Genomic DNA, 27,562 nt, shown 5'->3' with positions numbered 1-27,562 from the left:
CACTCAGAGCAGTGATAGCAAAGAACAAGGGGACTATATGGTGTCCCGGGACATCAGGGATGCTTACCTCCATGTCCCAAAATTTGCCTTTTCTCACCAAGGGTACCTCAGGTTCGTGGTACAGAACTGTCACTATCAGTTTCAAGACGATGCCGTTGGATTGTCCAAGGCACCCCGGGTCCTTACCAAGGTAATGACCGAAAGGAGGATTCGTCTTCAAAGAAAATTGACGACCTCCTGATAAGAACAAGGTCCAGAGAACAGTTGGAGGTCGGAGTAGCACTATCTCAAGTAGTTCTACGACAGCACGGGTGGATTCTAAATATTCCAAAACCGCAGTTGTTCCGACGACACGTCTGATGGTCCTAGGGATGATTCTGGACACAGTCCAGGAAAAGGTGTTTCTCCCAGAGGAGAAAGCCAGGGAGTTATCCGAGCTAATCGGGATCCTCCTAAAACCAGGAAAAGTGTCAGTGCATCATTGCACAAGAGTCCTGGTAAAAATGGTGGCTTATTACGAAGCGCTTCCATTCGGCAGATTTCACGCAAGAACTCTTCAGTGGGATCTGCTGGACAAATGGTCCGGATCGCATCTTCAGATGCATCAGCGGATAACCCTATATCCAAGGACAAGGGTGTCTCTCCTGTGGTGATTACAGAGTGCTCATCTTCTAGAGGGCCGCAGATTCGGCATTCAGGATTGGATGCTCGTGACCACGGAGGCCAGCCTGAGAGGCTGGGGAGCAGTCACACAAGGAGTGTGATCAAGTCTGGAGAATTCTCTCCACATAAATATACTGGAGCTAAGAACAAATTTATAATGCTCTAAGCTTAGCAAGACCTCTGCTTCAAGGTCAGCCGGTATTGATCCAGTGGGATAACATCACGGCAGTCGCCCACGTAAACAGAAAGGGCGGCACAAGAAGCAGGAGGGCAGTGACAAAACTGCAAGGATTTTTCGCTAGGCGGAAAATCATGTGATAGCACTGTCAGCAGTGTTCATTCCGGGAGTGGACGACTGGGAAGCAGACTTCCTCAGCAGGCACGACCTCCACCCGGGAGAGTGGGAACTTCATCGGGAAGTTTTCCGCATGATTGTGAACCGTTGGGAAAGACCAAAGGTGGACATGATGGCGTCCCGCCCGAACAAAAAAATGGGACAGGTATTGCGCCAGGTCACGAGACCTTCAAGCGATAGCTGTGGACGTCCTGGTAACACCGTGGGTGTAACAGTCGGTGTATGTGTTCCCTTCTCTGCTTCTCATAACCAAGGTATTGAGAATTATAAGACATAGAGGAGTAAGAACTATACTCGTGGCTCCGGATTGGCCAAGAGGGACTTGGTAACCGGAACTTCAAGAGATGCTCACAGAGGACTAATGGCCTCGGGAGCTAAGAAGGGATTTGCTTTCAGCAAGTACCATGTCTGTTCCAAGAGGAACCGTGGCATCGGCCTTTAAGAAAGGACCTGCTCCAGCAGGGACCTTGTCTGTTCCAAGACTTACCGCGACTGCGTTTGACGGCATGGCGGTTTGAACGCCGGATCCTAAGGGAAAAGGCATTCCGGAAGAGGTCATACCTACCCTGGTCAAAGCCAGGAAGGAGGTGACCGCACAACGTTATCACCACATGTGGTAAAAATATGTTGCGTGGGTGAGGCCAGGAGGGCCCCACGAAAAAATTTCAACTAGGTCGATTTCTGCACTTCCTGCAAACAGGAGTGTCTATGAGCCTCAAATTGGGGTCCATTAAGGTTCAAGTTTCGGCCCTATAGATTTTCTTCCAGAAAGAATTGGCTTCAGTTCCTGAAGTCCAGACGTTTGTCAAGGGAGTATTGCATATACAGCCCTTGTGTGCCTCCAGTGGCACCGTGGGATCTCAACGTAGTGTTGGGATTCCTCAAATCATATTGGTTTGAACCACTCAAATCTGTGGATTTGAAATATCTCACATGGAAAGTGACCATGCTGTTGGCCCTGGCCTCGGCCAGGCGATTGTCAAAATTGGCGGTTTTGTCTTACAAAAGCCCATATTTGATTTTCCATTCGGACAGGGCAGAACTGCGGACTCGTCCCCAGTTTCTTCCTAAGGTGGTGTCAGCGTTTCACCTGAAACAACCTATTGTGGTGCCTGCGGCTACTAGGGACTTGGAGGACTCCAAGTTGCTAGACGTTGTCAGGGCCCTGAAAATATATATATATATATTCCAGGACGGCTGGAGTCAGAAAGTCTGACTTGCTGTTTATATTGTAGGCACCCAAAAAGCTGGGTGCTCCTGCTTCTAAGCAGACTATTGCTCGTTGGATTTGTAGTACAATTCAGCTTGCACATTCTGTGGCAGGCCTGCCACAGCCAAAATCTGTAAATGCCCATTCCACAAGGAAGGTGGGCTCATCTTGGGCGGCTGCCCGAGGGGTCTCGGCTTTACAACTTTGCCGAGCAGCTACTTGGTCAGGGGCAAACACGTTTGCTAAATTCTACAAATTTGATACCCTGGCTAAGGAGGACCTGGAGTTCTCTCATTCGGTGCTACAGAGTCATCCGCACTCTCCCGCCCGTTTGGGAGCTTTGGTATAATCCCCATGGTCCTTTCAGGAACCCCAGCATCCACTAGGACGATAGAGAAAATAAGAATTTACTTACCGATAATTCTATTTCTCGGAGTCCGTAGTGGATGCTGGGCGCCCATCCCAAGTGCGGATTATCTGCAATACTTGTACATAGTTACAAAAATCGGGTTATTATTGTTGTGAGCCATCTTTTCAGAGGCTCCGCTGTTATCATACTGTTAACTGGGTTCAGATCACAGGTTGTACAGTGTGATTGGTGTGGCTGGTATGAGTCTTACCCGGGATTCAAAATCCTTCCTTATTGTGTACGCTCGTCCGGGCACAGTATCCTAACTGAGGCTTGGAGGAGGGTCATAGGGGGAGGAGCCAGTGCACACCACCTGATCCTAAAGCTTTACTTTTTGTGCCCTGTCTCCTGCGGAGCCGCTATTCCCCATGGTCCTTTCAGGAACCCCAGCATCCACTACGGACTCCGAGAAATAGAATTATCGGTAAGTAAATTCTTATTTTTACTGGTTATATCCTTTTAGGTGTAACTAATAAATTTATTCATTAACCATTACTAGTGCTCCTTTTGATATTTTCAATATCTTATATTAAATTAATGTAGGACTTGGGGAAGGAGGGAGGGGGGCAAAGCCATCTTAAGAAAGTGGATATTGTTGGAAGTTAGTGAAGATCTGCCTATTAGATGATCCGTGACAATATTATTAAGGATTATGTTATTAGTAAGGATCTCCAGATTAAAATTACCTCTTCCTCCGGAACGCTCATCAGCTCCTTCGGTCTCCAATGCCACCTATACCAGGCCTGGCCAACCTGTGGCTCTCCGGCTGGTGTAAAATTCATCTTTTCATCCAAGCAGGGGCATATTAATGTCAGAATGGGGTTTATGTGCGTGCACATGAGAGAGCAAATGCGCCGACACAGTGCCAGAGTTTCTGCTTTCACTGTGTGGCTCCATCTTCCCGTTGCAGAGGAGGCGGGACCCGGGTGGCAGCACACGGTAAATATACTTTGGGGGCACCCTGCGCCCACTAAAAAATATACCTATGCACCCAAGCCTAACCACCCCATCTCCTAATTCTCCGCACCCCGCAACTCTGCGCCCACCTCCCTTTTTTGTGCCCATTTCCCCTATAGAATTTAAGCTTTTGCGAGCACAGCCCTCTATCTTTTTGTTTTCTCTCCGTAACTATGGGATCTATGTACTAAGCCTTGGAGAGAGATAGTGGACGGAAATAAAGTACCAACTAACCAGCTTCTAACTGTCATTTTTCAAACACAGAGGTCAAGCCAGTTGCTTGCGAAGGGTGCGATGTGCCATTGCCTTTGCGTTTCAATGCCGGCAACGGCACTCGGTCTCTCACCCTTCGTGGGCTGAGATCAGCCAAAATTTGCACGAAATTGCTTGGATCGCTATGGTGTGATGAGCACTTTTGTGCATATTCGGGCCTCTGTAAAGTGTGGCGCGATAACTCACCCGCGAGATCTTCGCATACAATTGGATTGGCCCATCAGCCCGTAACATGGCAGTTAGGAACTGATTGGCTGGTACTTTATCTTCGCCCACTTTACCTCTCTCTTAGTACATAGCTGCATGGGTCTACTACGGTATGCCGGCGCTGGGGATCTCGGCGCCCAGCATACAGGCGCCGGGATGCCGACCACCGGTATACCGGCAGCAGGGCGAGTGCAAAAGAGCCCCTTGCGGGCTCGGTCACGCTATTTATTCTCCCTCCAGGTGTGTCGTGGACACCCCAAGAGGGAAAATAGTTGTCGGTATGACGGCTGTCGGAATTCCGACAGCCGGCATATCAAGTGCCACCTAGCTGCATAACTACATAACTGTCTAAATTGTTCACCTTGTGCCAAGCTTAAGTTTGTTACATGGCCCATCCGTATGTATCCCCGGCGCTATAGAAGCTTTGTGTTGCCATACGTGTAACAAATAAGTGACAGTTTTACACGTATAGGCTCTGTCCTGGACTGCAGGAAGTAGCTGTGACGCCTGTACACTTCCATATATAGCAGCTGCTGACATCGATAGAAATGTATTACAACTTTAAAAGAGCGGACAACAAGATATGTTGCCCGTAGCAACTAACCAGCTTCTTCCGTAGCTAACAACATTTCTCAAGTACTTTTTTTTTTTACATTAATGTTTTGGTTTTTAATATTTTTTTCCGTAAACAAAATACATACGCACAGAACAATAAAGAGAAGGGAACAACAACAACAACAACAACAAAAAAACCTTAAACAAACAAATATGTATATTCTATAAAATAAGACGAAGCTGATTGGTTCCTTTGGCAACTTCTCCGCCCTTTAGAAGGAATCATCGATCTCCCCCATTGTTCTGTACCGTTGCGGAGATGCTTTTTTCTGGTCTGCAAATGTAATATAGTGGCCAGTTATTGAGTTAAATGAAAACGTTCTCTATTATCTGTTTTATTATCTGGCCCTTGGTTGGAGCATATGTTTAATATATTGCCATGCAATAGAGATTATGGAGTGGGGGTTGCATATAAAGGTATAAAACCACCATTTATACAAATCATTGTAGAACAAAATAATTGTTCATTATAGTAATAATGGCATATAGAATGTAACTATTTGTGTCATTAGTCAATATTAACAAATAGGGATCCTGTAAAGGTGGGTACACACTAGGTGACTTGCTCTATGAGTGATGTTGCCTAGTGTTTCCCCCCCCGGGGCCGGGGCAGTCTGCAGCCCGCCGTACACACTGAGCGATATGACGACCATATTGCTCAGTGACATCACGCAACGGCCGGGCCATGCAGGCAGCTCTTGGACGACAGTCCAAATTGAGCTGCATGCATAGCCACGGCTCGCGGGGCCGCGCATTGCTCAGCGGCAGCGGCATACACACTTGCCGAGAAAGTTAAAGACGTCGCCCAGGAAAGGTGAAAATGAGCGACGTCGTTTACTTTCTCGGCAAGTGTGTATGCACCTTCAGGGACAAACTGTTGCATACATAAATTGTGGGGCTGTCTCTGGAGGTACCTGGACTATGAATAGACACTGTCAAAAAAAGACAACAGATTGACACCATATGGTCGAAAGCGTCAAAAATTTGGCATGACATTGGTCGACACCACAAGTTTCTTTGTTTGTTTTTTGGGGAGAGGGGGTTCACGTTTTTTTTTCAACATCTGCTTCGTTTACCCACCACATGGACTATGATTGGGAACAGTAACCCAAAGCATCTTACCACTAATTGGAGTCACGTGATGAAATCTACACAAAAGTGTGTCAACCCTTTGTGTCGACATCTTGACCCTGCCGACCTTATGGCGCCAACCTATTGACTGTTTCTCTGGTAACTGTAGATCTTATATACCACACCCATCTGTGGAAACTAGCGATAGCTAGCAATTTATATTTTATGACCTTTTCAACCACAAATTATTTTCAGTATGTGTCATATGCGTGCCTGTTACACGCCCAGCGTTAACTCATGGGAAAGATTACAACATGCCTGTGTGGTTACTGCTTATGTGGTGATACAAGTCCCATCGCTGCAGATTTGTTGTGTGAGCCATCTCCGCCTGTTCTGTAAATGTGCTCAGCTGCCCGCCTGGTGCATTTATAGCTGTAGACCGACCTCCTAGCGTTAGGGACTGTGCCAGGCAATCAGTCCGTGCCTAGGTTTGCAGAATTGTGGTTCTGACTGGAGATGTTCACAGTGGAAACCTCACTCCAAAGTCCTGTCTGCTGTCACTTTCTGGCAGGGGTGGTTTAAGACATTTGTGCAGATGTCTATAGGCTCTGTTGGCATACATGTAATAGGTGCAGGATGTGCTGTGCCCACGGGCCGCTGGGACCCACACTAGTCACCGTGGACGCATATACTTAACTTGTTTAGGGTGACTCCTAAAGTTCTGTATGTGTCCACGCGTGACTGGACCGTCAGCACCTTTATATGGGGCAGATTACGTTCCTACAGAAAATCATGCACTGACTCTTTGCTGGATATTAGGGCAGGAAAATCTCGCTTACACCCCTTAGAGCATGGGTCTTCAACCTGTGGCCCTCCAGCTGCTGCGAAACGACACATCCCGTCATGCCCATCCCATCATGCCCTGCCACAATTTTGCTATGAAGGCATGGTAAATCTGAGGCAGGGCATGCTGGGATGTGTAGTTCCACAGCAGCTGGAGGGCCACAGGTTGAAGACCCATGCCTTAGAAGTTCTCAAAAAATCAAAGCAATATTTTACATACTGTAATAACTGGAATTGCTCAGCTGCATATCCAGCAAAGGTTCCAGTGGAACCTTACAGCCAATGGAATCCGCCTCTAAATATGCATTATCAACTCTGTGTTAAACAATGCAATTGTGCAAAACTACCGTATATACTTGAGTATAAGTCGACCCGAATATAAGCCGAGGCACCTAATTCTACCACAAAAACCTGGGAAAATTTATTGACTCGAGTATAAGCCTAGGGTGGGAAATGCAGCTCTAGCCGTACACAGCCCTCAGTGCCAGATATGCCCTCATACTGCCAGATATGCCCCCACAGTGCCAGATATGCCCTCATACTGCCAGATATGCCCGACAGTGCCAGATATGCCCTCATGCTGCCAAATATGCCCCACAGTGCCAGATATGCCCTCATGCTGCCAGATATGCCCCACAGTGCCAGATATGCCCTCATGCTGCCAGATATGCCCTCATGCTGCCAGATATGCCCCTCATGCTGCCACATATGCCCCACAGTGCCAGATGTGCCAGATATGCCCTTATGCTGCCAGATATGCCCCTTATGCTGCCAGATATGCCCCACAGTGCCAGATATGCCCCTCATGCTGCCAGATATGCCCCTCATGCTGCCAGATATGCCACATATGCCCCTCATGCTGCCACATATGCCCACCTCCCCCAGTGCCTGTTACTTACCCCTCCGTCGATCCCGCGCTGTCTTCTGAAGAAGGGACACGGAGCGCACAGCGCGCGCCTCATGTGTCCCTCCTGCATCTCCGGCGGCCGTGGCGGGTCTATTAAAGGAAGTGACGGTTCGTGATCAGAGGTCACGAACGGGTACTTCCTTTAATAGACCCGCCGCTGCCGCCGGAGATGCAGGAGGGACACAGGAGAGGCGCACACTGTGCGCTCCGTGTCCCTCCTTCACACTGCTCTGCCTGTCACACTGCACTGCCACTGACTCGAGTATAAGCCGAGGTGGCTTTTTCAGCACAAAAAAAAGTGCTGAAAAAGTCAGCTTATACTCGAGTATATACGGTAATTTTGTGCATGTGGCTGCATTCCTGTGGCCAGTGGTTCCAATTACAAGAGGACAGAAGTTGTGCCAACGTAAGCATCGCATCTTGGACATGTGTTTCTAGAGCATGTGGCCTCTTCTATAACGCCTATTCGGGCTGCCGTTATCATCCCGGTAGTCCCGCCGGTAAATTGTATTGCACCCACCTATTCACTGTTGGGTGAAATCACATTCAGGCAAAGTAGTGTAAATTGATGGACAGTTATGATGTAATATATTTGTATACAGTGTTTATCAGGAATACATATGATTTACCGGCGGGTAGGATGCCGGCTATCCATATCCTGACAGCGGCATCCCGCCCGCCGGTATTCCGGCAGAGGGGCGAGCACAGAGAGTCCCTTTGCAGGCTCACTGTACTCTTCACGGGATCTATTCCCACTCAGTGGGGCAGATATATTAAGCCTGAAGAAGTGATAAAGCAGTGATAAGTGCAAGGTGATAAAACACCAGCCAATCAGCTCCAATATGTAAATAGACAGTTAGGAGCTGATTGGCTGGTGCGTTATCACCGCGCTCTTATCGCTGCTTAATCACTTCTCCAGGCTTCATACATCTACTCCTATGGGTGTTGTGGACACCCATGAGTGGGAATAGTAATGTTTTGCCGGGATTCCGGCTGCGGCATTGCAAGCTGGCGGAATTCCGGTGTCGGTAACCTGACCGACGGGATCCCGACAGCCAACAAGTTGAACTGATCCCGGTTATCAATATAATATAACTAATTTCTGTATATGTAGTATATCGGCCACATTCTTCAATATGATATAATAAGAGTTCAGCTGTTATGCGAGTTTACGTTGTGTGTGTTTTCATTAACTACCTATCGGCTTTGTATCCTCTCCAATACTAAACCTCTTCAATGTATAATAGATTTATGGTGCACTTACCAGGAGACTGAGAAACCTATCTTTCATTTTTCCAGGAGCTGTAGATGAAAATCTTTATGTGAAGCAAGCAGTTGTCTTTATTGAAGATGCAATCCAGGTAATTATAAGACGGTAGTTATGGGTGTGGTATGTTAGATAGACTAGACTTAGGTCGACCACTATTGGTCGTCAGTAAGTAGGTCGACAGGTACTAGGTCGACATAAAAAAAGGTCGACATGAGTTTTTTTAATTGTTTTTGGTGTTGTTTTCTTCGTATAGTGACCGGGAACCTTAATTAGTGCACAGTGTCCCCTCGTATGGCTCGCGGACTTCGGGCAAGGGCAGGTTACCGTTCCCAATTGTAGTCCACGTGGATCGTAAAGTATAAAAAAGTTCAAACCAATGAAATAAAAAGTGAAAAACTCATGTCGACCTTTTGTCACGTCGACCTAGAACATGTCCGACTTAGTCCCTGTCGAACATACTTACTGTCGACCAATAGTGGTCGACCTAGACAGTGTCGACCTAAAGACCGGATCCCAGTAATTATATGATGGTTTTATGCTTAATTTAATCTTCTACAGTCAGTTCCTCAATGACTTGTACCTGATTTAAATCATCTTCTGTGTGCTATTGTTATAATACGTATTCACGCCTTTGGCACTTTTCACATTTTGTTTTCATATAAATCACATTGAATGTGTTTGGGAGTTATTACCAGTAATTCACTTTTAAATACTCTGTATTAAAAATAATAATAATTTGAAACGTCTTTCTTAATATAATGAAAAATGAACAGCATAAGAGAGACACCACTAGTAAAACCAGGTGCAATAAATTGGCTCCAGAATTCACATGAGTGATTGAAGGACGTGTGAAAATTGTGCAATCAACGGATTTCACACCATTAAAAAAACCAAAACATTCTGCAGGGCGAGATTCCTGGTAAAAGTTGTTTAAAGGGCCATTCTAACTCTAGATTGTCATTCTCATGTACGAACAATGAAGATAAAATACATTCCAGTTATTTTCTCTATCTATACTGTAGGGAAGGCCTGGCCAACCTGCGGCCCGCCAGCTGTTGGGAAACGACACAACCCAGCATGCCCTGCCACAGTTTTGCCATTGGGTAATGCTGTAGAGGATTCATTATGAAAGTCTTGTCAAACAGTTTAGTGACATCACTGTGTACAAACTCATTCAGTGCCATTCTGCAGAACAGGCCTGTCATCCCTGCTGTCTGCATACATAGAGTATATACAGATGGAGCCCTGCTCATCTATCCCTTTAATTGATTTAATTCAGCCAGTGCTGTCAAACCTAATCCCCTACTGTAATGCCTAAATCCCCTTCTGCATTGTTCTCTCTGTATTGTATTGTAGCTGAGAACAATAGATGAAAGGCTTATGCTAATAAACCTTTGTGCACCTAGGCGCAGCAGAGAAGGCTAGATGAGCGAGACTCCATCTGTAGCTCATCCCTAATATGGCTGAGAGCATTATGGATTTTTACCCCTTTTAAACCGCCTGAAATATCCCAGGTGCTGTAAAATGGTCCTTCCCCCAAAACCCTGGGTCCATTTTCCCGGGAATCCAACCCGGCTTGCGAGCAGGGTTGTACACGGGTAAGACCTGGGGTAGGAGGCGGATGACCCGGCTTACCCACTTACAGCATGGCAGAGCTCCCGAACCGCAGTGTCCCATGGGCAGTCGGGAAGCTGGGGGTCACGCCGCATGCTGTCTATGCAGACAGCCGCGGCGTATCTGGTGCTCGGAGGCTGGGGATAGCACAGCAGCTTCCAGATCGCTGGGTTTGACCCCAGCGTGACGTGTCCCGATCTGCAGGGTTTCCCGGCGCTTGGAGATGACGTCATCTCTAAGTGCCGGCCCACAAGACACTGCACTGTAAACTGTGCCGATCCGGGAATATCCTCGATTGGTACTGCTGTGTAAAAGGGGGGGGGTCCTGGCTTGGAACCGTATTCCAAATCCTGGGTGAGACCCGGGATTTGGGAGTAAAAGTGGGATTATTCAATTAACTTTTTTCAAGCATATTTCTAAAGTACTAATCATTTGAGCACACCTAAATATCCGCCATGTTCCAGTAATGTGAGACTAGATCTTCTAGATCTCTCTGCTGCTTTTGACACTGTTGACCACTCTCTTCTTATACAAACACTACAATCCCTAGGTCTTCAGGACACAGCCCTTTCTTGGTTCTCATCCTACCTATCTAATCGCTCTTTCAGTGTTCACTTCTCTGACTCTACCTCCTCTTCTCTACCTCTATCAGTTGGAGTACCGCAAGGCTCAGTCTTAGGTCCTCTGCTTTTCTCAATCTATACCTCCTCTCTTGGTAAACTAATCAGCTCCTTTGGATTTCAGTATCATTTGTATGCTGATGATACTCAAATCTACCTATCCTCCCCAGATTTGTCACCACCAGTATTGGCTCGTATCACTGGATGCCTGTCTGCCATTTCATCTTGGATGTCACCTCGCCACCTCAAACTCAACATTTCCAAAACCGAATTAATTATTTTCCCACCAGCTAAGAGTAGTTACCAACCTGATATCTCTCTAACTGTTGACAATGCAACTATCCACCCCACCCCACAAGCTCGTTGCCTAGGTGTCACCCTTGACTCTGAACTGTCCTTTGTTCCACACATTCAATCTGTCTCTAAATCATGTTACATGCACCTTAAAAACATATCCAAAATACGCCCTTATCTTACACAAGACACTGCAAAAACCTTAATCCATGCACTCATCATCTCCCGCATTGATTATTGTAATAGTCTCCTTACTGGTCTTCCCAAACATAGGCTATCACCACTTCAATCCATTTTCTCTAACGTCCTAAGTGGATGCTGGGACTCCGTAAGGACCATGGGGAATAGCGGCTCCGCAGGAGACTGGGCACAAAAGTAAAAGCTTGAACTAGCTGGTGTGCACTGGCTCCTCCCCCTATGACCCTCCTCCAAGCCTCAGTTAGATTCTTGTGCCCGAACGAGAAGGGTGCATGCTAGGTGGCTCTCCTGAGCTGCTTAGAGTAAAAGTTTATTTTAGGTTTTTTATTTTCAGTGAGTCCTGCTGGCAACAGGCTCACTGCATCGTGGGACTAAGGGGAGAAGAAGCGAACTCACCTGCGTGCAGAGTGAATTGGGCTTCTTAGGCTACTGGACATTAGCTCCAGAGGGACGATCACAGGTTCAGCCTGGATGGGTCCCGGAGCCGCGCCACCGGCCCCCTTACAGAGCCAGAAGAACGAAGAGGTCCGGTGAAATCGGCGGCAGAAGACGTTCCTGTCTTCAACTAAGGTAGCGCACAGCACTGCAGCTGTGCGCCATTGCTCTCAGCACACTTCACTCTCCGGTCACTGAGGGTGCAGGGCGCTGGGGGGGAGCGCCCTGAGACGCAATAAAAACTGAAATACCTTAGGATGGCAAAAGAAATACATCACATATAGCTCCTGGGCTATATGGATGTATTTAACCCCTGCCAGTTTTCCAGAAAAAAGCGGGAGATAAGGCCGTCGTGAAGGGGCGGAGCCTATCTCCTCAGCACACAAGCGCCATTTTCCCTCACAGTTCCGCTGGAAGGACGGCTCCCTGACTCTCTCCTGCAGTCCCTACAGAATCAGGGTAAAAACGAGAGAGGGGGGGCACTATTGGCAGCTAAATTATAAACAGCAGCTATTAAAGGGAGTAACACTTATATAAGGTTATCCCTATATATATATATATATATATATAGCGCTCTGGTGTGTGCTGGCAAACTCTCCCTCTGTCTCCCCAAAGGGCTAGTGGGGTCCTGTCCTCTATCAGAGCATTCCCTGTGTGTGTGCTGGGTGTCGGTACGATTGTGTCGACATGTATGAGGAGGAAAATGATGTGGAAGCAGAGCCTGTGTTAGCGATGTCACCCCCTAGGGAGTCGACACCTGACTGGATGGTTGTATTTAAAGAACTACGTGACAATGTCAGCACTTTACAAAAAACTGTTGACGACATGAGACAGCCGACAAATCAATTAGTGCCTGTCCAGGCGTCTCAGACACCGTCAGGGGCGATAAAACGCCCGTTACCTCAGTGGGTCGACACAGACCCAGATACTGAGTCCAGTGTCGACGGTGAGGAGACAAACGTAATGTCCAGTAGGGCCACACGTTACATGATCACGGCAATGAAGGAGGCATTGAACATTTCTGACACTACAAGTACCACAAAGAAGGGTATTATGTGGGGAGTAAAAAAACTACCAGTAGCTTTTCCTGAGTCAGATGAATTAAATGAGGTGTGTGATAAAGCGTGGGTTTCCCCCGATAAAAAAGTGCTAATTTCTAATAAATTATTGGCACTATACCCTTTCCCGCCAGAGGTTAGGGCGCGTTGGGAAACACCCCCTAGAGTAGATAAAGCGCTCACACGTTTATCTAAACAAGTAGCGTTACCGTCTCCTGATACGGCCGCCCTCAAAGAACCAGCGGATAGAAGGCTGGAAAATATCCTGAAGGGTATATACACACATACTGGTGTTATACTGCGACCAGCAATCGCCTCAGCCTGGATGTGCAGTGCTGGAGTGGCGTGGTCGGATTCCCTGACTGAAAATATTGATACCCTGGATAGGGACAGTATATTACTAACTATAGAGCATTTGAAGGATGCATTACTATATATGCGTGATGCACAGAGGGATATTTGCACCCTGGCATCAAGAGTGAGTGCTATGTCCATTTCTGCCAGAAGAGCGTTATGGACGCGACAGTGGTCAGGGGATGCGGATTCCAAACGACATATGGAAGTATTGCCGTATAAAGGGGAGGAGTTATTTGGGGCCGGTCTATCGGACCTGGTGGCCACGGCAACGGCCGGAAAGTCCACCTTTTTACCCCAGGTCACCTCTCAGCAGAAAAAGACACCGTCTTTTCAAACTCAGTCCTTTCGTTCCCATAAGTACAAGCGGGCAAAAGGCCACTCATTTCTGCCCCGGGGCAGAGGAAGAGGAAAAAGACTGCACCAGGCAGCCTCTTCCCAGGAGCAGAAGCCCTCCTCTGCTTCTGCCAAGTCTTCAGCATGACGCTGGGGCTTTACAAGCGGACTCGGACACGGTGGGGGCCCGTCTCAAAAATTTCAACGCGCAGTGGGCTCACTCGCAAGTGGACCCCTGGATTCTGCAGGTAGTATCACAGGGGTACAAACTGGAATTCGAGACGTCTCCCCCTCGCCGGTTCCTGAAGTCTGCTCTACCAAAGTCTCCCTCCGACAGGGAGGCAGTTTTGGAAGCCATTCACAAGCTGTATTCCCAGCAGGTGATAATCAAGGTACCTCTCCTACAACAGGGAAAGGGGTATTATTCCACGCTGTTTGTGGTACCGAAGCCGGACGGCTCGGTGAGACCAATTTTAAATCTAAAATCCTTGAACACTTACATAAAGAGGTTCAAATTCAAGATGGAGTCACTCAGAGCAGTGATAGCAAACCTGGAAGAAGGGGACTATATGGTGTCTCTGGACATCAAAGATGCTTATCTCCACGTCCCAATCTACCCTTCTCACCAAGGGTACCTCAGGTTTGTAGTACAAAACTGTCATTATCAGTTTCAGACGCTGCCGTTTGGGTTGTCCACGGCACCTCGGGTCTTTACCAAGGTAATGGCCGAAATGATGATTCTTCTTCGAAGAAAAGGCGTTTTAATTATCCCTTACTTGGACGATCTCCTGATAAGGGCAAGGTCCAGGGAACAGTTAGAAGTCGGAGTAGCACTATCTCAGTTAGTGTTACGTCAGCACGGGTGGATTCTAAATATTCCAAAATCGCAGCTGATTCCAACAACACGTCTCCTGTTCCTAGGAATGATTCTGGACACAGTCCAGAAAAAGGTGTTTCTCCCAGAGGAGAAGGCCAGGGAGTTATCCGAGCTAGTCAGGAATCTCCTAAAACCAGGCCAGGTGTCAGTGCATCAGTGCACGAGGGTCCTGGGAAAAATGGTGGCTTCTTACGAAGCGATTCCATTCGGAAGATTCCATGCAAGAACGTTTCAGTGGGATCTTCTGGACAAATGGTCCGGATCGCATCTTCAGATGCATCAGCGGATAACCCTGTCGCCAAGGACAAGGGTGTCTCTTCTGTGGTGGCTGCAGAGTGCTCATCTACTAGAGGGCCGCAGATTCGGCATTCAGGATTGGATCCTGGTGACCACGGATGCCAGCCTGAGAGGCTGGGGAGCAGTCACACAGGGACGAAATTTCCAGGGCTTGTGGTCAAGCATGGAAACATCTCTTCATATAAACATTCTGGAACTAAGGGCCATTTACAATGCCCTAAGTCAAGCAAAACCCCTGCTTCAGGGTCAGGCGGTATTGATCCAATCGGACAACATCACGTCAGTCGCCCACGTAAACAGACAGGGCGGCACGAGAAGCAGGAGGGCGATGGCAGAAGCTGCAAGGATTCTTCGCTGGGCGGAGAATCATGTGATAGCACTGTCAGCAGTGTTCATTCCGGGAGTGGACAACTGGGAAGCGGACTTCCTCAGCAGACACGACCTTCACCCGGGGGAGTGGGGACTTCATCCAGAAGTCTTCCAAGAGATGGTAAACCGTTGGGAAAAACCAAAGGTGGACATGATGGCGTCCCGTCTCAACAAAAAACTAGACAGATATTGCGCCAGGTCAAGGGACCCTCAGGCAATAGCGGTGGACGCTCTGGTAACACCATGGGTGTACCAGTCAGTGTATGTGTTCCCTCCTCTGCCTCTCATACCAAAAGTTCTGAGAATCATAAAAAGGAGAGGAGTAAGAACTATACTCGTGGTTCCGGATTGGCCAAGAAGGACTTGGTACCCGGAACTTCAAGAGATGCTCACGGAGGAACCGTGGCCTCTACCTCTAAAAAAGGACCTGCTCCAGCAGGGGCCTTGTCTGTTCCAAGACTTACCGCGGCTGCGTTTGACGGCATGGCGGTTGAACGCCGGATCCTGAAGGAAAAAGGCATTCCAGAAGAAGTCATCCCTACCCTGATAAAGGCCAGGAAGGATCTAACCGCAAAACATTATCACCGCATTTGGCGAAAATATGTTGCGTGGTGTGAGGCCAAAGAGGCCCCTACAGAGGAATTTCAACTGGGTCGCTTCCTACATTTCCTGCAAACAGGACTGTCTATGGGCCTAAAATTAGGGTCCATTAAGGTTCAAATTTCGGCCCTGTCGATTTTCTTCCAAAAAGAACTGGCTTCAGTGCCTGAAGTCCAGACGTTTGTCAAAGGGGTACTGCATATACAGCCTCCTTTTGTGCCCCCGGTGGCACCTTGGGATCTCAATGTGGTTTTGGGGTTCCTAAAATCACATTGGTTTGAACCACTCACCACTGTGGAATTAAAATATCTCACATGGAAGGTGGTAATGCTGTTAGCCCTGGCTTCAGCCAGGCGTGTCTCAGAATTGGCGGCTTTATCTTATAAAAGCCCTTACCTGATTTTTCACACGGATAGGGCAGAATTGAGGACTCGTCCTCAATTTCTCCCAAAGGTGGTTTCAGCGTTTCACGTGAACCAGCCTATTGTGGTGCCTGCGGCTACTAGGGACTTGGAGGACTCCAAGTTACTGGACGTAGTCAGGGCCCTAAAAATATATATTTCCAGGACGGCTGGAGTCAGGAAATCTGACTCGCTGTTTATCCTGTATGCACCCAACAAGCTGGGTGCTCCTGCTTCTAAGCAGACGATTGCTCGTTGGATTTGTAGTACAATTCAGCTTGCACATTCTGTGGCAGGCCTGCCACAGCCAAAATCTGTAAAAGCCCATTCCACAAGGAAGGTGGGCTCATCTTGGGCGGCTGCCCGAGGGGTCTCGGCTTTACAACTTTGCCGAGCAGCTACTTGGTCAGGGGCAAACACGTTTGCTAAATTCTACAAATTTGATACCCTGGCTGAGGAGGACCTGGAGTTCTCTCATTCGGTGGTGCAGAGTCATCCGCACTCTCCCGCCCGTTTGGGAGCTTTGGTATAATCCCCATGGTCCTTACGGAGTCCCAGCATCCACTTAGGACGTTAGAGAAAATAAGAATTTACTTACCGATAATTCTATTTCTCATAGTCCGTAGTGGATGCTGGGCGCCCATCCCAAGTGCGGATTGTCTGCAATACTTGTATATAGTTATTGTTACAAAATTCGGGTTATTATTGTTGTGAGCCATCTTTTCAGAGGCTCCTTCGTTTATCATACTGTTAACTGGGTTCAGATCACAGGTTGTACGGTGTGATTGGTGTGGCTGGTATGAGTCTTACCCGGGATTCAAGATCCTTCCTTATTATGTACGCTCGTCCGGGCACAGTATCCTAACTGAGGCTTGGAGGAGGGTCATAGGGGGAGGAGCCAGTGCACACCAGCTAGTTCAAGCTTTTACTTTTGTGCCCAGTCTCCTGCGGAGCCGCTATTCCCCATGGTCCTTACGGAGTCCCAGCATCCACTACGGACTATGAGAAATAGAATTATCGGTAAGTAAATTCTTATTTCTCTATCGTCCTAGTGGATGCTGGGGTTCCTGAAAGGACCATGGGGAATAGCGGCTCCGCAGGAGACAGGGCACAAAAAGTAAAGCTTTTCCAGATCAGGTGGTGTGCACTGGCTCCTCCCCCTATGACCCTCCTCCAGACTCCAGTTAGATTTTTGTGCCCGGCCGAGAAGGGTGCAATCTAGGTGGCTCTCCTAAAGAGCTGCTTAGAAAAAGTTTAGCTAGGTTTTTTATTTTACAGTGATTCCTGCTGGCAACAGGATCACTGCAACGAGGGACTGAGGGGAGAAGGAGTCAACTCACCTGCGTGCAGGATGGATTGGCTTCTTGGCTACTGGACATCAAGCTCCAGAGGGACGATCACAGGTACAGCCTGGATGGTCACCGGAGCCGCGCCGCCGGCCCCCTTGCAGATGCTGAAGTCAGAAGAGGTCCAGAATCGGCGGCTGAAGACTCCTGCAGTCTTCTAAAGGTAGCGCACAGCACTGCAGCTGTGCGCCATTTTCCTCTCCGCACACTTCACACGCGGTCACTGAGGGTGCAGGGCGCTGGGGGGGGGCGCCCTGGGAGGCAAATGTAACCTATATAAAGGCTAAAAATACCTCACATATAGCCCCCAGAGGCTATATGGAGATATTTAACCCCTGCCTGATTTCTCTAAATAGCGGGAGACGAGCCCGCCAGAAAAGGGGCGGGGCCTATCTCCTCAGCACACGGCGCCATTTCCTCTTACAGCTCCGCTGGTCAGGACGGCTCCCAAGTCTCTCCCCTGCACTGCACTACAGAAACAGGGTAAAACAGAGAGGGGGGGCAAATTTATGGCGATATTTTGATATAACAAAGCAGCTATAAGGGAGCACTTATTATAAGGCTATCCCTGATATATATATATAGCGCTTTTGGTGTGTGCTGGCAAACTCTCCCTCTGTCTCCCCAAAGGGCTAGTGGGTCCTGTCTTCGTTAGGAGCATTCCCTGTGTGTCTGCTGTGTGTCGGTACGTGTGTGTCGACATGTATGAGGACGATATTGGCGTGGAGGCGGAGCAATTGCCAAATATGAGGATGTCACCCCCTAGGGAGTCGACACCAGAATGGATGCCTTTATTTATGGAACTACGGGATAGTGTCAACACGCTAAAGCAGTCGTTTGACGACATGAGACGGCCGGACAATCAATTAGTGCCTGTCCAGGCGACTCAAACACCGTCAGGGGCTGTGAAACGCCCTTTGCCTCAGTCGGTCGACACAGACCCAGACACAGGCGATGACTCCAGTGGTGACGGTGACGAATCAACCGTATTTTCCAGTAGGGCCACACGTTATATGATTTTGGCAATGAAGGAGGCGTTACATTTAGCTGATACTACAGGTACCACTAAACAGGGTATTATGTGGGGTGTGAAAAAACTACCTATAGTTTTTCCTGAATCAGAAGAATTAAATGACGTGTGTAATGAAGCGTGGGTTGCCCCTGATAAAAAGCTGATAATTTCAAAGAAATTATTGGCATTATACCCTTTCCCGCCAGAGGTTAGGGAGCGCTGGGAAACACCTCCTAGGGTGGACAAGGCGCTAACACGCTTATCTAAACAAGTGGCGTTACCCTCTCCTGAGACGGCCGCACTTAAAGATCCATCAGATAGGAGGATGGAAAATATCCAAAAAAGTATATACACACATGCAGGTGTTATACTACGACCAGCTATAGCGACTGCCTGGATGTGCAGTGCTGGGGTAGTTTGGTCAGAGTCCCTGATTGAAAATATTGATACCCTGGACAGGGACAATATTTTACTGTCGTTAGAACAAATAAAGGATGCATTTCTTTATATGCGTGATGCACAGAGGGATATCTGCACACTGGCATCACGGGTAAGTGCTATGTCCATTTCGGCCAGAAGAGCTTTATGGACGCGACAGTGGACAGGCGATGCGGATTCAAAACGGCATATGGAAGTTTTGCAATATAAAGGGGAGGAGTTATTTGGAGTCGGTCTATCAGATTTGGTGGCCACGGCTACAGCCGGGAAATCCACCTTTCTACCTCAAGTCACTCCCCAACAGAAAAAGGCACCGACCTTTCAACCGCAGCCCTTTCGTTCCTTTAAAAATAAGAGAGCAAAGGGCTATTCATATCTGCCACGAGGCAGAGGTCGAGGAAAGAGACAGCAACAGGCAGCTCCTTCCCAAGAACAGAAGCCCTCCCCGGCTTCTACAAAAGCCTCAGCATGACGCTGGGGCTTCTCAAGCGGACTCGGGGACGGTGGGGGGTCGTCTCAAAAATTACAGCGCGCAGTGGGCTCACTCGCAAGTAGATCCCTGGATCCTGCAGATAATATCTCAGGGGTACAGGTTGGAAATAGAGACAGATCCACCTCGCCCTTTCCTGAAGTCTGCTTTACCAACGTCCCCCTCCGAAAGGGAGACGGTTTTGGAAGCCATTCACAAGCTGTACTCTCAGCAGGTGATAGTCAAGGTACCTCTTCTACAACAAGGGAAGGGGTATTATTCCACTCTTTTTGTGGTACCGAAGCCGGATGGCTCGGTAAGGCCTATTCTAAATCTGAAGTCCTTGAACCTGTACATAAAGAAGTTCAGGTTCAAGATGGAGTCACTCAGAGCAGTGATAGCGAACCTGGAAGAGGGGGACTTTATGGTATCCTTGGACATCAAGGATGCGTATCTCCACGTTCCAATTTACCCCTCACACCAGGGGTACCTCAGGTTCGTTGTACAAAACTGTCACTATCAGTTTCAGACGCTGCCGTTCGGATTGTCCACGGCACCTCGGGTCTTTACAAAGGTAATGGCCGAGATGATGATTCTTCTTCGAAGAAAAGGCATATTAATTATCCCATACTTGGACGATCTCCTAATAGGGGCAAGGTCCAGAGAACAGCTAGAGATGGGATTAGCACTGTCTCAAGAAGTGCTAAAACAGCACGGGTGGATTCTGAATATTCCAAAATCCCAGTTAATGCCGACAACTCGTCTGCTGTTCCTAGGGATGATTCTGGACACGGTTCAGAAAAAGGTTTTTCTCCCGGAGGAAAAAGCCAAGGAGTTATCCGAGCTTGTCAGGAACCTCCTCAAACCAGGAAAGGTGTCTGTACATCAATGCACAAGAGTCCTGGGAAAAATGGTGGCTTCTTACGAAGCAATTCCATTCGGCAGATTCCACGCAAGAATTTTCCAAAGGGATCTGTTGGACAAATGGTCAGGGTCGCATCTTCAGATGCACCTACGGATAACCCTGTCTCCAAGGACAAGGGTGTCTCTTCTGTGGTGGTTGCAGAGTCCTCATCTATTGGAGGGCCGCAGATTCGGCATACAGGATTGGATCCTGGTGACCACGGACGCCAGCCTGAGAGGCTGGGGAGCAGTCAAACAAGGAAGAAACTTCCAGGGAGTATGGACGAGCCTGGAAACGTCTCTTCACATAAACATTCTGGAACTAAGAGCAATATACAATGCTCTAAGCCAGGCAGAACCTCTGCTTCAAGGAAAACCGGTGTTGATCCAGTCGGACAACATCACGGCAGTCGCCCATGTGAACAGACAGGGCGGCACAAGAAGCAGGAGTGCAATGGCAGAAGCTGCAAGGATTCTTCGCTGGGCAGAGAATCATGTGATAGCACTGTCAGCAGTGTTCATCCCGGGAGTGGACAACTGGGAAGCAGACTTCCTCAGCAGACACGATCTTCACCCGGGAGAGTGGGGACTTCATCCAGAAGTCTTCCACATGCTGGTAACCCGTTGGGAAAGACCAATGGTGGACATGATGGCGTCTCGCCTCAACAAAAAACTGGACAGGTATTGCGCCAGGTCAAGAGATCCGCAGGCAATAGCTGTGGACGCGCTGGTAACGCCTTGGGTGTACCAGTCGGTGTATGTGTTTCCTCCTCTGCCTCTCATACCAAAAGTATTGAGAATTATACGGCAAAGAGGCGTAAGAACGATACTAGTGGTTCCGGATTGGCCAAGAAGGACTTGGTACCCGGAACTTCAAGAGATGATCACGGAAGATCCGTGGCCTCTACCTCTAAGGAGGGACTTGCTTCAGCAGGGTCCCTGTCTGTTTCAAGACTTACCGCGGCTGCGTTTGACGGCATGGCGGTTGAACGCCGGATCCTAAAGGAAAAAGGCATGCCGGAAGAAGTCATTCCTACTTTGATTAAAGCAAGGAAGGAAGTAACCATGCAACATTATCACCGAATTTGGCGAAAATATGTTGCGTGGTGCGAAGATCGGAGTGCTCCGACGTAGGAATTTCAACTGGGTCGATTCCTACATTTCCTGCAATCAGGATTGTCTATGGGTCTCAAATTGGGATCTATTAAGGTTCAAATTTCGGCCCTGTCGATTTTCTTGCAAAAAGAATTGGCTTCAGTCCCTGAAGTCCAGACCTTTGTTAAGGGAGTGCTGCATATACAGCCTCCTGTGGTGCCTCCGGTGGCACCGTGGGATCTCAATGTGGTTTTGGACTTTCTAAAATCTCATTGGTTTGAACCACTAAAAAAGGTGGATTTGAAATATCTCACATGGAAAGTGACCATGCTTCTAGCCCTGGCTTCGGCCAGGAGAGTGTCAGAGCTGGCAGCTTTATCTTACAAAAGCCCATATCTGATTTTCCATTCGGACAGGGCAGAACTGCGGACTCGTCCGCATTTTCTCCCTAAGGTGGTGTCAGCATTTCATCTGAACCAGCCTATTGTAGTGCCTGCGGCTACAAGTGACTTGGAGGACTCCAAGTTACTGGACGTTGTCAGAGCATTAAAAATATATATTGCAAGGACAGCTGGAGTCAGAAAATCTGACTCGTTGTTTATATTGTATGCACCCAACAAGATGGGTGCTCCTGCGTCTAAGCAGACGATTGCTCGTTGGATCTGTAGCACAATCCAACTTGCACATTCTGTGGCAGGCCTGCCACAGCCTAAATCTGTAAAGGCCCACTCCACAAGGAAGGTGGGCTCATCTTGGGCGGCTGCCCGAGGGGTCTCGGCATTACAACTCTGCCGAGCAGCTACGTGGTCAGGGGAGAACACGTTTGTAAAATTTTACAAATTTGATACTCTGGCTAAGGAGGACCTGGAGTTCTCTCATTCGGTGCTGCAGAGTCATCCGCACTCTCCCGCCCGTTTGGGAGCTTTGGTATAATCCCCATGGTCCTTTCAGGAACCCCAGCATCCACTAGGACGATAGAGAAAATAAGATTTTACTTACCGATAAATCTATTTCTCGGAGTCCGTAGTGGATGCTGGGCGCCCATCCCAAGTGCGGATTATCTGCAATAATTGTACATAGTTATTGTTAACTAATTCGGGTTATTGTTGAAGGAAGCCATCTTTCAGAGGCTCCGCTGTTATCATACTGTTAACTGGGTTTAGATCACAAGTTGTACGGTGTGATTGGTGTGGCTGGTATGAGTCTTACCCGGGATTCAAAATCCTCCCTTATTGTGTACGCTCGTCCGGGCACAGTACCTAACTGGAGTCTGGAGGAGGGTCATAGGGGGAGGAGCCAGTGCACACCACCTGATCTGGAAAAGCTTTACTTTTTGTGCCCTGTCTCCTGCGGAGCCGCTATTCCCCATGGTCCTTTCAGGAACCCCAGCATCCACTACGGACTCCGAGAAATAGATTTATCGGTAAGTAAAATCTTATTTTTAAATGCAGCTGCGAGGCTAATTTTCCTCGCCAGACGTTCTTCATCTGCTGATCCGCTCTGTCAGTCCCTCCATTGGTTACCGGTATTCTACCGTGTCAAATATAAAATACTTTTACTTTCATACAAGGCTATTAACCAAACTGCACCATCATACATCTCCTCACTCATCTCAAAATATCTCCCTACCAGACCTCTCCGCTCTGCACAAGATCTGCGTCTCTCATCCACATGTATTACCTGTTCCCACTCAAAATTACAGGACTTTACCCGGGCTTCACCCACTCTGTGGAATGCACTCCCACGCACAATAAGACTCTCTTCTAGTCTCCAAACCTTTAAACGTTCTCTGAAAACTCATCTCTTCAGACAAGCCTACCAAATTTCAGACCCACACACATAACCTTCACAGCTTCCCTATCAAGTTACATCCCCTCTGTACAGTCCACATAAACTCACATTTTGTCTTCCAACATTGCTGGGTGATCATATCATATACAACCCATTAAGAACCTAGCAACCTGGGGAACCATTATATGACAGGTAGCATCTATCCTTGTGTATCAATGCCTATTTCCCTATAGATTGTAAGCTTGCGAGCAGGGCCTTCCTACCTCTGTCTGTCTGTCTGTCTTTGCCCAGTTTTGTTCTATAATTGTTGTTCTAATTGTAAATGCTGCGCTATATAAGAAACTGCTAATAAATAAATAAATAAATAGGTAATTGGTCACAGTCTCTGTATTCGATGCATAGCTCCAAATGAATCTGTCCTCAAATGACTGAAAGCCGAGCAGGCCGTGGCCGTTTCATGCAGAAACATTTTCTTGTAGAGAACAAAGTTATTTCTGTGCTACGGACATAAAACAATAGTCCGTTTAGCAGATTCTTTGTTACAAAGAGACCTTTTCTTGTGGACGAATTAGAGGCCAGGGCTGTAATACTCCCTAACCCAGCACTGCTGTGTTTGCCATCACTTGTGTATTGTGATTCGGGATCCAAAGTTACTCCCTGCTGTCAGATTCTTCCATTCGCTGCTCTGTGACGCATATTGATGGGATCGGTATGGGATCCCGGAGGTCAGGAAACCGGCGCAGGGAACCAGAATTCCGGTAGTGAGCGTAGCGTGTCTCCTTGTGGGCTAGCTGCGCTCGCCACGATTTGAGCCCAGTTGCGACCCTTGGTCGCCACACTAATATATTCCCCCTCGGGTGGTGTTGTGGACCATCACCGGACTGGGAATACAGGCCCTGGGTCTGGATTCCAACCACTGGCATTTCCCCTGCTGTCAGGATTCCGGCATCTGTATCCTGACCGCCGGGATGCCGACAGCCGGTAATTTAACCGCATACCATACCACAATATGTCTCTGTTTTTCTTCTTAACTACACTCCGTATTTTTGCATAAATTGTCTTTATCACTTTCGACTTACTCTACATGTTATATATTGTCTCTGTTTCTATGCATATCTGTTTTGTGACATTGCAAAGAAACTAATTTTAAAATATCTATATTTGGATTACGGAAATAGAGAGAGGTTTTGAACATGTACTTTATCTATTTTCCTGTGCAGGTTATTCTAATATCCACTATAACATGGAAAGCACACGGGTAGGGTCCACCTGGTACACTGGTACTAGTCCCTGACGGGTCAGTGTAGCGCAGGGGGTGGGGAAGGTTTTTTTCTGACCAAGGGCCATTTGGATATTTATTAAATTCTTCGGGGGCCATACAAAAATTATCAACTTAAAAATTAGACTGATACATTTGGTAAAAAAAGATGTAATTAACTCACCCTTAATGTGATGGTTGGAATTGCTTCTATAATTGCTATAGGCCCAGTCTGTGCGGTAAGGAAATGTGTGTGTGGACCTGAGTATTCTGTCTATCCAGGTCCACAATATCTCACCAGCAACTTTTTTAATCAGCAGCAGCCTCCGGTGATGTGCTGGAAGCCGGGCACAGGAGAAGCTCAGATGACACATGGTGGACACACTTAGTCACCTTGTAACCCATTTTCTCTGCTTCCAGGCCGTGCCACCTCCTAGTTCCCCCCCACACCTCGAATGCCTTGATAACCCACGTTTGATGCCGTACCCCTGCTAGTCCCGACTGCCGCCTGTGGTTGCCAGATAACCCACTTCACCCAAGTCCTCCGCCATCCCGCCTGCCGTCCACCTACTCATAGTCCCGCCCGCGGTTGCCAGGTAACCCACGTCCTCATCTGTCCCCCTCCTAGTACCGCATGCTGCCGTCCTCCTCCGTCCGTCCCCTCTGTCGGATGCCGTGCCCCTCCTCTCCTGCAGTTTCTCTGGTACTCTTGCTGGGCCAGGCGAAGTGACTATGCGGGCCTTATACGGCCCGCGGGCCGGACGTTCCCCACCCCTGGTGTAGGGCAATGGCTCCATGGCCAGAGGTGTTCTCCTTATATGAGCTACAAACACCTAGTTGAAAAGTAATAAACCTCTTCCCCAAACCGCTAGTGGCATCCGTACAGTCTTTATTTAGTTATTAACAGTTTCTTTTTTTATTGCACAGCAAATTCTGTTGCGCTTTACAGTTGGAAACAACAATGGCAAAACAAAACTGAGTAATAAGAGACAGCAATAGAGGTAGGAAGGCCCTGCTTGCAGGCTTACAGTCTATAGGGATATAAGATAGTATGTGTAAGACCGCTGCCTATTACACCAAACCTGGAAAAAAAAATCACATATAAGCAATTTTTAAATAAACTTGACCTAAATAATTATTCCTAAAAACATTTAATCGCTTTATTAATATTAAATAGCATTGGCTTTCTGTACTGCTGGTTTATCACAGTCCACATGGTGTACAAAATCTTTTCTTCTTTCTTGAGACAAACCAGGGAAAAATACTTCCACCCACTCACTTCAAATGACCAACAAATACTGTAAAATAACAGGATTTCCACACGAAGCCCCATCCTCACACGAAGCCCCATCCTCACACGAATATGTCAGTGTAGTAAACTGCTCTTGATTGGTTGGTGATAAAGAGGAACTCCGCCTCATACGAATTACGCAGCGATCATTACTATTGTTTTTTGTTTTTCATTTGTTTTAGGAAGAATGTAAAAAGTTTTAATTTTATACTGCATTAAATAAAGTGGTGATAACATTTTTGGGATAGTCTTATTGTAATAAAGTTTACTGCTTGCGCTGCAGGTCATGTACGTCTGTGTGCGCCTTGGTCGCTAGTCTTGGTTAAAAAAGGCCAAATATGGCTCTGATGCGGGCGGCTGTGCCACTCCTTGTGTCGTGCATCGCTGTACTTAAACTGAGACATTATACCAATTCTGTTGTGAGAAAAGTACTAGGCACAGTATGTGGCTACAATTACAGTGGGATGCAACATTTTGGAAAAAGTATCAATTGCTACCTTTGGCGGAACATGGTGCAGAAACGCTGTGTGAATGCGGTCACCTCTGTAACACGCTGAGCCAGGCAGCACTAATGTGAATGTACATGCACAGTATAAATCGGGGGTTCTTCGCCCCAACCCACAACTACTCTCAACAGGTCATGGTTTGGGGAGTACTGTCTTTGGGAGCAGGTGGGATAATTACTGACCTGTCAACAAAGACTAACCCATCTGTACGTGATTAACTACAACGTGACTTATTGGTGGTGCTTGAGGACTGGAGGTGAGAACCCCTGATATAAGTAATACATTGCAGTCTAATACTAACCCATTATGATGACATGACTTACATGATCACATTCTCTCTGTATATGCAGTACCGCTCCATAGACCATCGCGTTGACCCGAACTCTCTGCGTCTGTATCAGTGGTACTACTCGGATGTGTGCCAGTGGTGAGCAATGAGATTATTTTATTCTCTTTATTGTTTTTCAATCCTTTTTTGTTTTTTTTTGTTTTCATGTATTGCTCATACTGTACAAACACAATATGTAGTTTAATCCATAGATGGAAATGCACAATTTAAAAAATATTATATTTGATTACAGGGCCATATCTGTCCATGGTGGGGTTCAGTACTCCAGCGCGCATTGGCGGTCATTTCGACCCGTTCGCACGCTGCAGTTTGTCGCAGCGGTGCGAATGGGTCGGAACTGCGCATGCGCGGAGGACGCATTGCGCACGCGCGTCGTTGCTGTCGTTTGGCAGCTACGCCGCCAGCGGAAAAAGTGATCGCAGCGGCGATCGCAAGAAGACCGACAGGCGGGATGCGTTCCGGGGCGTCAACTCACCATTTTCCAGGTGGTGAGGCGAACGCAGGCGTGTCCGGGCGTTTGGAGGGCGGATGTCTGACGTCAGTCCCGGCACCATCGTCGCTGGATCCGTTGCACAGGGTCTGTCCCTGGTCTTGTTTTGCAGGATATTTTTTTAGCATAGCAGGGCTGCACAAGCGTTCGCAGCCTTGCAATGCAAAAATACACTCCCCCATAGGCGGCGTCAAGTTGATCGCACGAGCAACAAAAAGTTGCTACGTGCGATCAACTCGGAATGAGGGCCATTGTCTCCCTGCCAACAGTCTGCTTGTTGCCGAAGGAAGGGCCATTGTTGGCCGCTGCACGATGCACATGTTTATTGTCCTACAGCTTAGCTGAACATGGGAGTCCTGTGCACCGTACTGGACAACCCTC

At 47.8% G+C, this 27,562-nt stretch overlaps 1 protein-coding gene across 1 annotated transcript in view; it reads left to right on the top strand.

Annotated features, from left to right (window-relative positions):
* The window catches only part of TPCN2 (two pore segment channel 2), a 118,950-nt gene that overhangs the window by 10,722 nt on the left and 80,666 nt on the right, over nucleotides 1-27,562 (top strand). The window contains exons 2-3 of the mRNA XM_063944225.1: nucleotides 8,810-8,871; nucleotides 26,693-26,769. Of these exons, the coding sequence (XP_063800295.1) occupies nucleotides 8,810-8,871; nucleotides 26,693-26,769 (139 nt within the window). The remainder of the gene's footprint in view (nucleotides 1-8,809; nucleotides 8,872-26,692; nucleotides 26,770-27,562) is intronic.

The sequence above is a fragment of the Pseudophryne corroboree genome, chromosome 11, assembly GCF_028390025.1.
Source record: "Pseudophryne corroboree isolate aPseCor3 chromosome 11, aPseCor3.hap2, whole genome shotgun sequence".
In the NCBI taxonomy this organism is placed as follows: domain Eukaryota; kingdom Metazoa; phylum Chordata; class Amphibia; order Anura; family Myobatrachidae; genus Pseudophryne; species Pseudophryne corroboree.
The sequence above is the reverse complement of the archived record's forward strand: the minus strand, read 5'-3'. Positions and strand labels throughout refer to the sequence as shown.